Source organism: Quercus suber, unplaced genomic scaffold (assembly GCF_002906115.3).
Source record: "Quercus suber isolate HL8 unplaced genomic scaffold, Cork oak 2.0 scaffold_540, whole genome shotgun sequence".
Classification (NCBI taxonomy): Eukaryota; Viridiplantae; Streptophyta; class Magnoliopsida; order Fagales; family Fagaceae; genus Quercus; species Quercus suber.
Window position 1 is genome coordinate 305,453 of NW_027069988.1, and position 18,544 is coordinate 323,996.

The 18,544-nt window shown below is 32.0% G+C and overlaps 1 protein-coding gene across 1 annotated transcript; it reads right to left on the bottom strand.

The window, feature by feature from the left end:
- Nucleotides 1–114: 114 nt before the first annotated feature.
- LOC111988892 (non-specific phospholipase C2) lies at nucleotides 115–3,161 on the bottom strand. The gene is given in 4 exon segments (XM_065764078.1): nucleotides 115–517; nucleotides 2,549–2,887; nucleotides 2,890–2,944; nucleotides 2,946–3,161. Coding segments are annotated over 4 exon segments (801 nt in total). The 3' UTR covers nucleotides 115–326.
- Between the last annotated feature and the right edge of the window lie 15,383 nt (nucleotides 3,162–18,544).

The following is an 18,544-nucleotide window of genomic DNA, read 5'->3' on the forward strand; positions in this document are numbered from 1 at the left end:
ATATATATATATATATATATGTATCTTATAATATGTATACCAAGTCACCTATGGAATAATTTAATGAGCGAATGTTTTGTAATTTAATTTTATACTCTTTTGTCAGAATTAGTTTATCGGATTTTCATATAATATTCACTCATTGGATTCTTGATAGCTCACTAGCTCTAAATAGTTTCTAGTAAGTCTTGGTTAAGTTGTTACAACTTATCTCGAGTGCATCACGTGTATTTTAACACTATGTTTGGACAGTGAATATTCCAGCCACCTCTCCTCTCCCTTTATCTCCCTAACTTTGGTCGTTTGCTGAGGTGCTCTTAAAATGACTAACCTGGGCAGTCAGTTCTGGGTTCTTTTTTTGTTTGGACAGTCACAAATCCTTCAAAGGAGCCAGCCCATTCAACCCTCTTGATTAGAAAGGGTGAGGACAAGTTGAAAAGCTTCTTCACTGTTGCTGGGATGGATGAGTGTTCATATTCTGATGTTGGAAATGGTGAACCTTTGGGCCCATGGACAACTGTATCATTACCACCATCTCGAGTTATAAACCATACACCAAAAATATCAGTATAATAATAATGAGTCACACCATGCTTTTGGACAAAAGAGATAAAAACGAAAAAGTAATGAGTGAGGTTCCCATTATTTCAATGTCTGCCATTTATACTATTCTTAAAAAGCAGTGTGAAAATGGAAGCTTCTCTATAGTCTATATATGGCTTGGGCCTAGCTGAAAGCAAGACATAATGGTAAAGATCTTAAAGATAGTGCCAAGAAAATGAGGTTCATCATGAAACTGATTAATCTAATGCTGCAAACTATAGTACAAATATGTAATTATATAATATGTTTGTTTGTTTGTTTTTTTTTTTTTTTTTTTTTTTAGAAGGTAATTATATAATATGTTGAAGTAATACAAATTGGAAATGATATATGATTGTTGTCAGAGGACTATGACTAATATATAGTATGTGAATAAAAATTCTATTTCACAGAAACTCTTACAAACAAGAATAAAATACACATGGTACAAGACAAGTAGTATATAACAACTCAAAATATCAACACAATTACACCCAAAATATTCAGATTAAAACCCCAAAAGTGATTCTTGAAACCTGTTGTGTCACGACCCAAACCTGTACTTCAGGATTTAGAGCATGACCGGCATGTTAATATCAAGTTTACCTCAATACTAACACGAACCAACCTGATCTGAAAGTGCTTATCAAGAATTTGCTTCTTGAATTCCTGCNCTTAAAGATAGTGCCAAGAAAATGAGGTTCATCATGAAATTGATCAATCTAATGCTTCCAACTATAGTACAAATATGTAATTATATAATATGTTGAAGTAATACAAATTGGAAAAGATACATGATTTTTGTCAGAGGACCATGAATAATATATATAGTATGTGAAAATTGTGTTTCACAGAAACTCTTACAAACAAGAATAAAATACAAATAATACAAGACAAATAGTATATAACAACTCAAAGTATCAACTTAATTACACCAAAAAATATTCAGATTGAAAACCCAAAAGTGATTCTTAAAACCTATTGCAATCAGCAATTATTACTTAGAGATGCGTAGTTAAAAGGGTTGTAAAGTAAAGGGCGATAAGTGGTTAGAGAGTTGCATACATTATTTATTTCATATTGGTGACTGGTGACTGGTGACTGGTGAGAGTTGCATACGTTCTTTATTTTATATTGGTGATTGGTGAGTGGTCCAATATTTCACTTACCTTTAGACAAGACTTATGCTTTGGTATAGATATGATTGTGGATGGTGATGTTGACAACCATATATATAACAACAAAATAAAGAGACTTTTATCCATGGGGAAAGACATTTTACGCCTAAGAATATCTTCTTCTGCTTCTTCTTTTTTGAGATTATAGCTTTTCTTTCGGTTAATTTATTACTATATTATTTTATTTTTATATAAATATTAATATATTATTTGTTCGTGTACAATTATTAAAGCCTCAAATTTCTTAAGTATATTTGTACTTTATTTACTCTTAACAAGTAAGTAAATAAACTTTATAAAGTGCCAAATCATATACACAGAACATTAAGATATTTTTCATCTAGAAGAGGCATGACTTTCCTCCCATTTCCTACTAAAACACAAAAACCAAATGTGTCTTTTTTTTTAATTAAAAAAAGAGTGTCAAGTTAATTATTTCTACTAAAACGACTTTTGCACAAAACATGGATGTGATTGTAAAGTTCATAATAGATTAGTCTTACCTTGATTAAGTTACATTGGATTAACTGTCATTTTATTAATAAAAAGGGTGCATTTAGATTAGTTTTTATTGAAAATTTTTAAAGTATAATTATATTTTTAAAAATTAAAAATTGGGTAATTATTATCACACAATGAGTATGCCACGCAGGCTAAAATGTATTTTGAAAATTCAAAAAAACATGTACCTTAGTGTATGTGCGTGTGATAAGTTGTATGCAACAAGATTTACCGTTAAAGATTTAGACATAAACAAAGCAAAAATGGGTAAGACTTTAATTACTTACCAGTGCCCTTTTCAATCCAAGGAGAGATGACAATGGTAGGGACCCTAACACCCAATCGATCAAACTTGAAATTAAAAGGTTGAGGTCCCACAATCCCATCAGGGTTAGGGACCCCACTCACTGGTGTAGGCACATGATCATAGAACCCACCATGCTCATCATACGTGATCACCAAAAGGGTTTCATTCCACTGTGGGCTAGCCCTCAGTGTCTCATACACCTCCTTCACAAACATTTGACCATTGTACACATCATGTGATGGATGATCATCATTGGCTGGGGTCAATTTATTGTCAAAGTAACGCTGTTCCACCACAACATAACCAGGGAGCTTGCCTTTTTTGCATCATTCTTAAACGACAAGTCGTATTCATGGAAGTTGCCCGCGTACTTGAGTCTTCCTTAGGTTTCTGTAGAAAAGGGTTGTGGGTAGAGACTGGTAGTATATGCCGAAGGATATTCCGGCGTCGGCCAGGTCTTCAAAGGTTGTTCTTTTTGGGAGTCCCTTTGCTAGTACTGCGGCGATGTTGGTTGTTAATCCAGCTGAAGTTCCTGAATGCACGTAAAGCCTGTTCGGCTGTGTCCAACAAATAGCATTTGACCTTAATTTCATTTGGGTATTTTTATACCTATACAATACATATTAAAATACCCTAATAAGCATCCAATAGACCATAACACCATCACTCCTTCAACTTACAAAAACAGAATCACAAGTTCAGCCTAAAAATCAGAACAGAGGATAAAGAATGAAAATAAACAAACAATCATATTATCCAAGTACACAAAATCAGATGAGGTTTAATTTACTTACCCTCACACTTTGTAGATGAAATCTTAGTTTTTAGGCTCTTGAGTTTCTTCTCTAGAGTGAGATTTTTATGATTTTTGGTGAAAAAGAGAGAGAGAGGTTTGGCCGTGTAGGAGCAAAAAGAAATGAACAAAAAGAACAAGAAAAGATGAACCTAGAACCTGTTCTGGAGCAGCAAAAGAAGGATAAGAACATTGACTTTGGGGGTGGAATACGTGTGATGCTAGGAAGAAAAATCAAAGCCCAATTTTTCCAATTTTTGACAATTCTACTTTTCACCCCTTATAAGCATATATATCTAGAAAGTCCCACACAATAATATAACTTTTCATATATATCCCTACCTTTATAAACTTCTTTCTACAACATTAAAAATAGCATGAATCTTCTATAATATCACAAAATCAAAGTGTCATGCACTTAAAAGTAATTAAGATAACAACATGCATATAAACTCATAAGTTAATTATGTAATTAGGTTGAGGTGTTACATGTTGCAATCAGCAATTATTACTTGGACCGGGGCAACAAGAATTTTTGTTTGGGGCAAAGTTGTGGCACTAATATATTTATCAAAACAACTTCTTACATACATCTATATATGCACACAAACATTTTTTTTTATTATACACACATAGATACAAACACTTTTTTATTTCATAAATTTTTTATATACACACGCCTAACAAAAAAAAGAGCTTAGTATTTTCAATCAAAATTATGTTTGATGACAATCTTTCATAAAATAAATTCATTTTTACCATTTTCATAGTGAAAATCTTAAAAAGTTTCATTTTCAATACAAATTATCAAATTTTATACTAAAGTAAGTAAAAAATCTTTCAATTTAACCAATAAAATTTTTAAAAACATGAATAATCCAAAACTTGGAGCAATAAGTTAGGCTCCACCCCTGTACTTGGAGATGCGTAGTTAAAAGGGTTGTAAAGTAAAGGGCGATAAGTGGTTAGAGAGTTGCATATATATATGTATATATATATATATTTGTGTCTAATTCTTGTTATTGCCATGCTACATTACTGTCAGGCTTACTGACCTTGCACAAGATTTGCATTAACAAAAAATGACATACCTGAAAATGTGGAAGCAAGGCAAGAGACTATAGCAGAAGAGATCTTGAGTAGATAAAAAGCAATGATATGATAAAGACTCCAAGATATACAAGCTTCCTTCAATGAAGTAAACAGAGTCAAGCAATCAAAAAGTAAAATTGTAAGACATTTCTAATAACAATTATTATGAGCAAATGGATTTTGGTTTGGGGTTTATATTGAACTATTAAATATATAATTATGGTAATAATTTATAGTTTTTATTATGGCTATATTTGTATATAAAATTATACCTATTCTACTCTATTTGTCCCAATTTGTTGGGCTTTTTTAGAAAATCTAATTTTTAACGGGATGTCATTTAATATATTGTCTTTTGCATAAAAAAGTATGTGATTCTAAAACTACCGTCCTTAATTTAAATTTTAGTGAAAAATGGGTATTGATTTTTTAAATAAAGTGAAGAGTATATTTGGAAATTTATTTATTGACTTTTCAAAGATGACTTTATTTTGGGACATTTCAAAATGAAATAAAAGCCTTAACAATATGGGACCAAATGAGTATTATTTAAAGAAAATATGATATGTCTAGATTTTAATTGAGGGTTTATAAATAGAATATAAGTTAAATTAAAATATCTTAGAATATTGATGTGTAAAATTTCTAGGCCTCAAGTTTATGTGGCAATATATCATAAAATCAACCAAATGTAAAAAGATTTCACATCTTTGATTCAAATAACATTTATGTTTGAATAGAGTAGGATTTCCTCCTAATACAACTGTGAGAGTGCTTTTTTTTCTTAGCACACAAGCCCAAGTAGAGACAAGGATCCTAGGCCCAAATACTTGTTGTTTTGGTGGACTGGGCTTGATTTACCGCAGCTAAATGGTGCTGATTACAAACCAAGTTGTGCGCAAGTCATATAAAGCTCCTCAAGACAAAAAATGCAATTCCTCCTAAGCAATAAGATACCATTATAAGTGTTTTAGTCTCGTAAAATGACCATTACTCTTACGAAATAAGTAAAATAAGTGTTCATAATATTTACAATGAGAAAGAGATTGAAATAGAGTATTTAAGGCTTATCTTTTTATTGTATAAACATTTAAAAGAGTTCCTTCACTTGGGACCCCAAGCATTTTGTCGTTGGATCCCGGGGCGTACTAGACTTGTAAGAACCCAGAATGCTGGTTTTCTAAACTATATGATCTTTCTCCATATTTATTATGCAATAGAGTTTTGTCCTTTCTCCTTACCTTTATAGGTGCTACATAAAAACACTATACAATACACATATCTTCAAATAATTGTTAGTTTCTTAGATTAGGATATACATTTTAATACATATACACTCATGAGAATGATTCAGCCACAAGGATCCTGGCCCTAATTCTCACAGACTTAGTGCTTTTGCACAAGACTTGTGGGATTTGGAACTCAAGTCTGAGTGGCTTTGCTTGGGCTTTGCCTTTCAAGATAGTTAGGTGAGAAGGATTTTTGTGGGAGAGAGTGATATCTGATGTGTGCATGTTTTGACATATGTTTCTTTGAAGGTTAAGTGTGTCCAAGGCCCAAGTTGAAGTGAGGACCCTGATAAAAGGACTCAGCTTTTGGCTGAGTAAAAGGAAAACTAGTAAGCAAGAATATATGTATTGAACGACAAGAGAGCAGCAAAGGAAAACAATGTAATAAAGAAATACACGAAATAATTGTTAGAGATCTTCAAATCAATATGAGATATTTCATCATTTTTCTTAATTGTGAATTATAATATGCTCATTAAGATGCGTTATAAGGTCCAAATAAGTTAAAAAATTACAGACTTAGATGGCTATCTAAGCTTCTAAGACTTGCAAAGTTTGAATTCTTTTAAATCCAAGTACGTTCTATAGTGGCTGTTTCTAGGATACCGGGAGTTGTTTCCCTACTTTCTTTGAATCTTGACAGAGTTTTCTGCATAATTCTGTTGTTATTTTCTATTCTGCATAATGCCCCTTAATGTTGGCTACTTCTCCCCTTTTACAGTGTCATTTTAGGGTTTGGATACCATTGATTCTCCCCCCTTGGCTCCTCGGGTACCAGAGCCCCTGTTTTGCCAGCCATTCTGACCGCTGATTCTTTCTCTGTTTCTCATAGTTTTTCTCTTTTAGTCCTGTTTTCCTAAAAGCCACTTACTAACTTTTCATTTTAGAGAGTTAACATTTACCCTCTCTTCTTTCAAGGCTTTTTACCTCTTAGACTCAGCCTTTTGGTTGTCCTTCTTGCTGTCATTTTTTCCCAAGTGAGTAGAATCCATTCATGCTGGGTTAAAGGTTTTCCCAGCCATTTCCCCTTATAGTTCTTCATTCTGGGTTTCCCGAGGTTCTAGCATTTTGTTCATGAATTGTCACTCTCCAAGCTTTTTGATTCTTTGCTGCACCATTGGGTGCTTGAGAAGGACATATATGTTATTCATTTCTTGTATTTCGTGGTACTCCTTTTGAGCTGTCTCAATCCCACTTTAGCTGTGCTGTATGTCCCGAGGATCCTGAGCCTCTGGGTATCCCGACCCAGTTTTTTCACTGGATTTTGCTGGATTTTTTTAATGGCCTTTTTTTGCTGGAAATCTGAACATACATAAGGCCTTGGTGCCGATTCTTCTTGCTGCACAAATTGGGTCTTCTTTACTTTTCATGAAATGGACTTTCTTGTGAAATTTTGGACCTCAACAACAACTAATTCTAGTTAAACATTTGTTTTTAAAATTGTGAGAAACTATGTGCTTGTTTGGCATTTGATTATAAGCTAACTTTTTTTTTTTTTTTTAATTTACTGTTTGTACTTTGTATATCTCATAATACTTTTTGTCTCAACTTAATTCCAAATAATTTAAATTTCAACTTTTTGAAAATAGATTAACGTTTAGCTTTTTGTCTCTTATATGCAAATAACCTACCAGAAATAGTGCAATCGATTGCCCCACCCCAGGGCCAAGACCCTAAAAATTATAAAAATTTTAATTGATTGAATTAATTTTTTTATTTAAATAATAGCTCACCACAGCCATACCATAAGTAAAGGCCACATTAACTACTACTTTGCACCAACCATTTATAATACTAGTGGCGAAGCCATAAATTTTTTTTAGGAGGGTCAAGCTAAATATAATAAGTTTCTTAATTAAAAAAATATTTTATGAATTAAATTTAACTTAACAAAATTGTACAATTCTTTCTTAGTATTAAAATCATTTATAATTAATTCTAAATTAATTTATTTTTTGCAATCTCTTTATTTAATATACAACAAACACTTAAGTATTTTTTCCTAGTAAGTCAATACAATTTTTTTCCTAATAAGTATATACAGTCAAACAAAATCAATCAATTGAAGTATATTTGTCTTTATTTTAATACCTTGACTTGATGTAATGTTACACCTAGTAATATTATCAAATGTACCATATAACAATCAAGTATAAAAGAATAAATTAAACTACACATTCTACTATTATAAAATATAACCATTTAACAAAAAACTAAAAAGAATCATATAATCAAAAGAATATAAAAATGGTTTAATTTAATGGTAACAAAGAAATTAATAAACAATAGCAAATCACTATTAGTTTAAAAATAAATTAAAAACAAAAAACAAAAAAATAGTAGCCAGACAACTTGCAAGTTGGAAACCACTTTCTGACTTTTAGATTTAAAAATAAAAAGTGCTAATGGAAACTTACACCCACATGTGGTTTGGCTGAAATTTAAGTTGCTAACCATTAATTTGAAATTTGAGATTTTATTCAATTATGGTTAGTTCAGTTTGGGTTCTGTAACCCACTTTTGTTAAATATGTAATTTTACTCCTATTTTATGTCTCTCTCCTCTCAAAATATAAAAAATATTTATAAAAAATAAAAATAAAAAAACTGCTACGTCCATAATATTTTTATAAAAAATCATAAGTGGTTAGTTATTACTTGTTCAAATTTGAACCTACCACTAAAATTACTTTTTTGCCTCAACAATAATAATCAGCAACAACTTACTATTTAGAATTTATTGTGAAAATATTGTGGACATAGTATTTAAAAAAAAATAAAAAAAATAAAAAAAATTGAGGGATTTATAAAAAGTAAAAAACAAAATTAGCCCCATTTGAGCAAAGGAGAAAATGAATACATGGGCTTGAAGGAATTGCTCGAGTTCGTCATGCTGTTATTTGATTTGGGTTGCATAGTCATTTGTTATTACAGATACAAAGTTGTGTTGATGAGTGGCAAACATGTTGATGTTGTTGCTGTTGTTGTTGTTGGTCTCCAAAGGATAAGCGAAGGCTTGTGGAGACAACATTGGGGTGATGGGTATTGTTGTGTTGCTGAGAAAGGTCTATAAGCTGAGGAGCTTGAGGTTGCAGAAAAGAATGTTGGATTGACTGGAGCTGATGATGATACCCCAATAATTGCCACAACTTCTCTTTCTCTCTTCGTTGGATTATTGCAATTAGTACCCACTATCATTTGTCAAATTCCAAAATTTAAAGTTAGCCCATTTCAATGGCATAAATAAAAGTAGCGGAAGTGGGTAGCCACAAATTTTATTTTATTTTATAAAACCAAAAAAAGAAGAAAAAGAAGAAAGAAAGAAAAAAAAAGGTATACTTCCATTGTCCAGTAACATATGGAATTGATCAAGAAATCTTCCTGGTTGAGGTTGTAATGATTAATCATGCCCTTCTTGTCCGTTTCTACAAAAAGGCAATCAACGAAAGAATGGGTTAGGAAAATATTAAAAATGGGACTAATGTTTGCTATTAATTTTTACAAAATCCTCACTTTTTTATCTTGTTTTCTCTTGTTCTTTTATGTTTTGGAATGAGAGAGACGTAAAATGGAAGCAAAATTACATATTTAACCAAATTTTTAACAGAAGTGGGTTACAAAACCCTAACTGAGCTAACCTCAAGTAGGTAAAGTGTCAAATTTCAAATCACAAGTAAGCAACTTAAATTTTGGTCAAACCACAAGTGGATAAGTTGCAATTAGCCCAAAAGAAAAATAAGAAGCATGAGCTCATAACATAAGAAACAACTTATTGTCAATTTATAAGTTTTTAGATGGCAGAGTTGAGGCGTAGACCATGTCAATATCTTGAGATGTTACACACCATCCATGGGATTTCTGATATAGTAGACTAACAATATTGTGCATGCTACCCCAAGGATACAATAATCCAACCACCTTTGCTAATTATCCTTACAAGCCTACATAACTCGTAGGATCTAAAGCTCTCAATATAGTACTTTCTTACCCAGAAAAATATTGTCTTAGGGATATATATAAAAAGAGAATAAATTCAATAAGAACGGGGTGTAAACCCTTTGGTTTACACCAACCAATAAGGACATGCCACATCAGTCTTTTACTTAAAACTCATTGTAAAATCAAAACATCATAATACACCTAATAACATCTAAAAAAAAAACCTATTTCACGTTTTCAAACTAGATGTGAAAAAGAGTCCCTGAAATAAAATCTCATCTCCCTCCTCAGCTCCTTTGTCTCCTGCCACAAACTTCGCTGGACCTTCTTTACGTGGTGGTCGTATCTTCAAAGTTTGGTGAAGGGATCCACCCAACGATTGGCAACATTCATGGACACTGTGTTTGGGCTTCTTGCAGCAAAAGCGGCAAAGCAATGGACTGCTTGAGGACCACTTGGACGCAATCAAAACTCTCCTCTTGATAAATGGGTTCTCTTGCTTTTCTTAACCCTTTAGGACCTTCATGGTGTGCCCATTTATCATAAATTAGCAAATGAATTTGGTTTTCCTATAAACTGGTTTGACATCCCCTATACACCAAATACAAAACCCAATTGACAAATTTTTTCAAAAATCATAACTTTTTCATTAGAATCACTTTGAGGAAGCCATTGATGGAAATAAAGACTTCCAAAGAAGACAGAATCAAGTCTTCTCTTGAAATTGCTCAGCACCTCCTTGGATGAAACCAAATGTTGAGATTTGGTTTGCTTAAAAAAAGGGATTTTGATGTTTGTATTAACAGAAGGGATGGGTTTGATGGTCGCGATCACCACATGAAGATGGCTCCAGAATCATCTCCACCGGCATTTTTGCATAATTGGAGGCAGTGGTGTTTGCAGGCATGTTTTAATTTTATAGGAGTTGATTTTCTAAAAATTAAAAATATAGAGAAAGAATTTTGTGTGCTAGACTCTATTCATTAGTTTGTAAAATTTTATGAAAATCTGACGTGGCATGGTAGTATTGGAGGGTGTAAACTAAAAGGTTTAGACCCCATCCTTACCAAATTCGGACTCATATAAAAATTTAGATCATTACATATATGTAATATATATTTGGCAAGCTCTCAAATAAAGTAGACTAACAAAGTAAGGAAGCTAAAAAAGCCAGATATAACAAAAGAAATATATATATATATATATATATATTTTGCCAACAGTTAGAACAAAATTGAATTCTAATCAAAGCTTGGCAATCAACGATTGGTTTAATATATCATCAGCTACCAATGTCCAAAACTTGCCAACAAATATAAATGTTTCTGGGGTGTGGGTGGCAAGGGCCGGGGTTCAAGTTTTCAGGAAGGAGCTTCACACATATATATACACTTAATAGAGATCTTTATTACTAGGAATAAAAGACATTGTAATGAAATAACTATTACTATCCATAAGTTTGGTTATTACATATAGAAAGCTTGTAAAAGATGATGTATAAGAAAAATTTATATTTTTGGAAATATAGTAATTTTAAAATCTATTATATGCATTAAAGAATAGTTATTACATCCATTTTAAAGAGAAATGGCTATTCTTCAATTTAAATAATATTTATTCTTATGTAATAATTAATTCATGTAATAAAAATGCAACTTAAATTACCGAATTGCTATTACACATGAATAGTTATTCCATTACAGAAGCTATTACACCATACCAAACATATCCTTAGATTAGACTAGAATAAAATTTTTACATTGTATCATAAAAAATAAAAAATAAAATAAAATAAAATAAAAACTTGCCAACAGAAAAAAGAAAGACAAAAGGCAATTAACTAAAAACCATTAACTCACTTATTAAAAACAAGGCTGCAAATAGATATTATGATTTTGTATTTGAATTCCAATTTTAGCAAAGAAATCGATTTTTTCCACCAAAGATAAAATGCATATTTCATCAATTCACTTAAATAAGCATTCAAAAAATAAATTTTAATATTTCTATCAAAATAATCCAACACTGTACAGACAAACAACATGACTTCTTTCAATAAGGACATATCACCATTGTTGTTGCTTGCACTGTTTAAACTGACTACTACTTTCTCCATGAATGCTGCAGAAGCTTCAAAAATTGATATCTATAATGAGGTGGGTAAGGCCTTCACTATTACAGCCTGTTGCAGGTAGTCTTGGTGCCCATGAAATTGCTTATTGAGTCAGGGGCGGTTTTAAGAATTTTTTTAGGGTATTCCTCAACAAGCATAAATTACAAAATTTAATAAAAAGAAAAATTTTATATTGACAACAACAACAATAAAAAAATTCGCAAATACATAAAGTTTACAATTGCTTTTTACGTGGTTTTCTTATCAAATATTTGTCCATAATTCTAGCAAAAGAATAAATAATAAACTATAAGTTCATTTGAAATATAAATAAAATTATTAATTATCGTTGTTTAGTTGTTTCATTAATTTGTTCGTCTTTTATAATGTATTGGTTAATTAAATTATTAATTATTGTTTATTAGTTGCTTCCCCCAATTAAAATTTTATTGTGTATTTTTTTTACTCACCAATATTAACTAATAACAATCTATTACTTAAAATTTATTGTGAAATATTGTGAAAATATTGTAGTAATATTTATCAATTGTGATTTTTTATTCTTTTTATTATTTTTCCTTTCTTTTCTTACATCCTTACGTTTTTTTTTTTTTTCCTCTTGTTTTTTCTCCTCCACACATGTATCCACATCCCCACTCCTCTCATCTTGTTTTTATTTTTCTAGAACTCTTCATCCACACAACGTGTCCTCTGCTTTTATTATTCTTTCTTCATCTCTAGCTCTCTTTCTCTCATACTCTCACCCTGTCACACACACATTACCGGCAGAGAACAAAGCCAGAATTTAAATCTATAATGTTGGAGACAGTAGTGGTAGAATTTAAAGCTTGCTTCGCCCAAGAGAAGTGTGAATAAGAAACGCTACAGTGTTCTCTACTTGTAGAGAAGCACTGTAGCAATTCTAAAAAAATGGAGATGGAGAAGCTGTTGGAGTGGATTTTTGGGGTGTTTTCTTTCTAAAATTGGCTTTAAAGAAGCCATTGGAGATTCTCTTAGGTTTGGTTGTAATTGCTTATATTGGGTTTTGGTTTTTTATTATTTTATTATTATTTTTTTGAGAATCTATGGGTTTGGTACCATGTTGGGTTTGCTTTACCTTGTTTTTTTTTTAGATTGGGTTTGTAATTTGTTGTTTAGGATTGATGTTGGGCTTTTTTTCCCTGATGGGCTTGCTCTGTTAAAATCTCTTTTTTTTTTTTTTTTTTTTTTTTTTTTTTTTTCAGATTTTAGATCAAAATTTTTTTTTTGGTTTTTTTTTTTTTTTTTTGCTTGAAAGTAGAACAAATAATTTTTATTTTTTTTATTTGAGGGTGTTCCTAATTTTAGTTGAGAGTGTTCCTAATTTTTTTTAAGGCTCAACAAATAATTTTTTTTTAATTATTATATATATATATATATTTTTTTTTTTTCATGTCAGGGAACACCCTGGACTGAACATGGCGCTGCCTCTATATAGCGTAGGCGTAAATGAGATCATTTATGAGAACTTGGTCTCCTGCACTTTTCAATGGGTAGGGCCATCCCACTCTTTCGATATCTATAATCCTAAGAGAGACAGAATCAAGTGCAGGTATTATGTTTGGTTGGTTAGACCTGGTGGTCCATGTTTGCAAGATATATAAATATAATCCATAATGAACAGTATTGTTATCCTGGCGGAAGAATTGAAACTTATGATTTTCCATATGGTGAGTATTAAAGAACACTCATAATAGTATTCTCCTTGATTTTTAAGATACAAATATATATTTGGGATATTATGAATGTATGCACTTGTCAAACAACAATGTCAACTAGATCTTTATAATTTATAAATATGTGTGAGTTTGCACGAATCATATAAATCATGAAATTTTGTTCTCTTAAGGGCTAACAAAAACTTTTGACTCTTGCTTCTAAAAAAAAAAAAAAAAAACTTTTAACTCTTAATCATGCCTCGTGAAATAGTTGTTACTAAATTGAATCTCTCTTTCTCCCTCCCAAATATCAAAATTCACTGTTCAAAAAAGAATTTTTTTTTTAAATGTCGACTTTAGATTCTTGTAATGTATTTAACTCGTCTTATCTAACAGGTTCGAATACCCCTTCTCCCACTTGGTGTAATTATTATGATTTAAAAAAATAAAAACTCTTCTTCCTTGTTGGTGTAGATAAAATATTTGATTAGAACAATTGTAAATTTTGGTTGGAAATATTAAGTGCCTGTTTAATAATGTTGTTCTAGTAACATTGTTTGTATTTTTTGGAAGTACGTGTGGGTGAAAAAGTGTGTGAAAATATGTGTAATATTGTTTAAACACTGAAAACTGTTGTTTAAACAACGGTAACAAACAGGCCCTAAGAGTTCTTAGTTGGCAATTCAATTAATAATTTAATAATGGTAGATAAAACTATTTGATTAGAACAATTGGATATCTTCTAATAACAATACAGAAACAAACAAAAAAAGAATAATTGAATATAGAAATGGGTTCAAGTTGCACCTGGTATAACTTGACAAAAATTACACCATTTTTAAACCGTAGATTTCTAATTGATCTAATGGTTAAAAAAATAGTATTAAATGCTAATTGATTTACAACTTATTCACTTGATTAATAGCAATTTTGTTTCTCTCTCCTTATTTATTATGTAAATTTTTTTACATACATTTCTTTTTTTGGATGAATAACTTTATAAATATATATGCAATACTCTTGCGTTTTTGTACTTGCTTTTGAGCTTTGGACGCTTTTTAACTACACAGACACAACAAATATGAGGTTAGTAACAAAACAAGGAAAAAGAAAAAGGAGAAATGACTTGCGGAAAGACAGCGCACCTAGACTCATGGCTCTCTAACAACGAAGCAACCTAGGGACTTTGCCCCAAAATATCCATCCCCAGACATGAAAAAGAACTGAGACTTCCAATACCAAAAAGACGAAGGAAGATCAATAATCATCCTAGCTTTCCTAACCCAAGGCACAAGTTCGTAATACCCATACTCCTTTGATTCCTTCAAATGATACAAGTGAATGAATTCGTCCAGCTTGATCATATCCCCATCAGTGATGATCATCCAGATCTCTATATAGCTGGCCACTATCCTCCACGAGTTCGGCATAAGTTGCCCAAGAGCGATGTTGAAATGATTCAAAATTTCCATGATAAAAGGTTGGATAGGAAACCTAAGGCCACATTGGAAAGCTGCCTCATAAAAGCACACTTCCCTGGGCAAGAAGTGGCAAGCCCTCTCCCCTTCATGAGGTAGAAGAATCCTGACCTCCTCAGGAAACTGGAATCTATCCCTAAACCTAAAAATAATGTCCATGTCTAGCGCACACTCTTCACTAAGGGCATGAAATGCCCTGACCTCCTTCCGACCAGAGGTAGCGGTATCAACCTTCGCCTTAACAGGGTCGTCGCTAGATGATAACCCAATTTCCAACTCGCTAGATCTTACTTCAGACATAGCCCCTCGATCACCCACTAGTTCCTCGAACCAATTCACTAACTGACGAAGCAAGGGAAGCAAATCGGCCAACACTAAACCTAAGCCATTGCCCCCAAACACAAAATCTTCAATTAAAGGGCAAAATGGGAAGAACCTAAAAAGCCCTTAAACACGCAAAGAAAAATGAAATGGAAGGATTAAGTCGCCTAACCTCAGAGCTCTCAACCATGGAACTCAAAAAGGAAAAAGGGATGAAATTCCTATCCCAAAACGGAAAGACAAGAAATTTTTGCTACAAAGAAGTAAAGCAAAGGAAAAGAAACTGTACCTCAAAAGAACAGTCCTAGAAAGGAAAAACTGTGGTGAAAATCAGAAAGCTCGGAGAGGGAAAACACAAAGCAACAATGGTGCAAAGGGAAGAGAAAAGTAAGGGAGAAAGAGAAAAGAAAAATAGTTTAAAAAGATGGGCATGAAAAACGGCGGGAAACCCAGAGGACCCTTGAGTGAAGCATTGATATCGACCAGTAAGAATGTACCATGTAGCCATGACACGTACGGCGCTGCAACTACGCATTTAATGTGAATGAAATGGAAACCCAAGGGTCACGTCTGAACAAAAAAACCTTCCATATTCTTGTGGTCATCATTACACGTAAGGACGACCACAAAATAGGGGGCAGCTGATAGGCCAATAAATGCCATTGTCCAGACGAACCCATCGGACACCATCGTCCACACAGACCTAGCATGGACGATGAAAGAGAAGTCATATAGAGAGCATTCAATATCCTAGATGGTTACAAATCAGCAAGAAGACCGTTGGGATACCCATCAAAGTCCATATTGAATGAGCCCAAAAGTGTTACAAAAGAGGCACTTATTCCACCTTAAATGGGATACAACGGCTAGAGAGAGAGAGAGAGAGAGAGAGAGATATATATATATATATATATATATATAAGCATTTCAGAACTAAACAAGATACACACAACACAGAAATACTGATCCTTTTACTACTTATTTTAGCTTTCACAACCAAGCCCTCTTTGCAAATTCCTTTCACTAACTTTATCAGCGGAGATTTCGTGGTCGGCACCACACTGGTGACCACTCAGAGAAGACTGTGTTCTTAACCTTGCAGGCACGAACATGAACTAGTGCTAACCTATCGGGACAAACCTGAGAAACTGACGATCTCGACATCATCAAAAAGTATCTGTGTTATTTATATTTTGAGAAACTTAAAACCTCATTGAACAACACTCAGCCATTTATTTATTTATTTTTAAGGAGACAGGATATTCACAATTTAGAAGACTATAAGAGTATTACTAGCTTAAAAGAAGAAAAAAAAAAGAGTATTATGGATTCCAAAAAAAAAAAGAAAAGAGTATTGCATATATATTTATAAAGTTATTCATCCAAAAAAAGAAATGTATGTAAAAAAATTTACATAATAAATAAGGAGAGAGAAACAAAATTGCTATTAATCAAGTGAATAAGTTGTAAATCAATTAGCATTTAATACTATTTTTTTAACCATTAGATCAATTAGAAATCTACGGTTTAAAAATGGTGTAATTTTTGTCAAGTTATACCAGGTGCAACTTGAACCCATTTCTATATTCAATTATTCTTTTTTTGTTTGTTTCTGTATTGTTATTAGAAGATATCCAATTGTTCTAATCAAATAGTTTTATCTACCATTATTAAATTATTAATTGAATTGCCAACTAAGAACTCTTAGGGCCTGTTTGTTACCGTTGTTTAAACAACAGTTTTCAGTGTTTAAACAATATTACACATATTTTCACACACTTTTTCACCCACACGTACTTCCAAAAAATACAAACAATGTTACTAGAACAACATTATTAAACAGGCACTTAATATTTCCAACCAAAATTTACAATTGTTCTAATCAAATATTTTATCTACACCAACAAGGAAGAAGAGTTTTTATTTTTTTAAATCATAATAATTACACCAAGTGGGAGAAGGGGTATTCGAACCTGTTAGATAAGACGAGTTAAATACATTACAAGAGTCTAAAGTCGACATTTAAAAAAAAAATTCTTTTTTGAACAGTGAATTTTGATATTTGGGAGGGAGAAAGAGAGATTCAATTTAGTAACAACTATTTCACGAGGCATGATTAAGAGTTAAAAGTTTTTTTTTTTTTTTTTTAGAAGCAAGAGTCAAAAGTTTTTGTTAGCCCTTAAGAGAACAAAATTTCATGATTTATATGATTCGTGCAAACTCACACATATTTATAAATTATAAAGATCTAGTTGACATTGTTGTTTGACAAGTGCATACATTCATAATATCCCAAATATATATTTGTATCTTAAAAATCAAGGAGAATACTATTATGAGTGTTCTTTAATACTCACCATATGGAAAATCATAAGTTTCAATTCTTCCGCCAGGATAACAATACTGTTCATTATGGATTATATTTATATATCTTGCAAACATGGACCACCAGGTCTAACCAACCAAACATAATACCTGCACTTGATTCTGTCTCTCTTAGGATTATAGATATCGAAAGAGTGGGATGGCCCTACCCATTGAAAAGTGCAGGAGACCAAGTTCTCATAAATGATCTCATTTACGCCTACGCTATATAGAGGNCCTTAGACGGATGTAAATCACATTGACGAAGCAAAGTGATAAAATTCCTTAAATGGATGTAAATCACCTAAAATGGCTAAGTGATAAAATTCCTTAATGGATGTAAATTACGAAAAAAAGTGATAAAATTCCTTAAATGGATGTAAATCACTAACGAAGCCAAGTGATAAAATCACCTTAAGTGGATGTAAATCACCTAAAGGAGACCAAGTGACGAGATTCATCAAATGAAGTTAACCACTGACGGAATATAAGTCATCAACAAAAAGCGTAAGTAGATGAGAATTCTTGCAAAAATGCAAGTCACACAGATTACCAAGAATGTCAACATGATGACCATGAATGAATAGAAGAAAACCATTGAGGTATGAGGATAAATTGTAGCATAAATATGTAAGTTTTCCCATGATCAGTAATTAAAGCCCAAAAGACACTAGGCAAAAGCATTGTCTTGAAAGTAGAACGACCAACGAAGGTAAGTCAAAACAATTGAAAGCATAAACATATGTAATTTTATCACTTAGTCTTTTTTAGGTGATTTACATCCATTTAAGAAATTTTATCACTTTGGCTTTGTCAGTGATTTACATCCGACTAAGGAATTTTATCACTTAGCCATTTTAGGTGATTTACATCCATTTAAGGATTCTTATC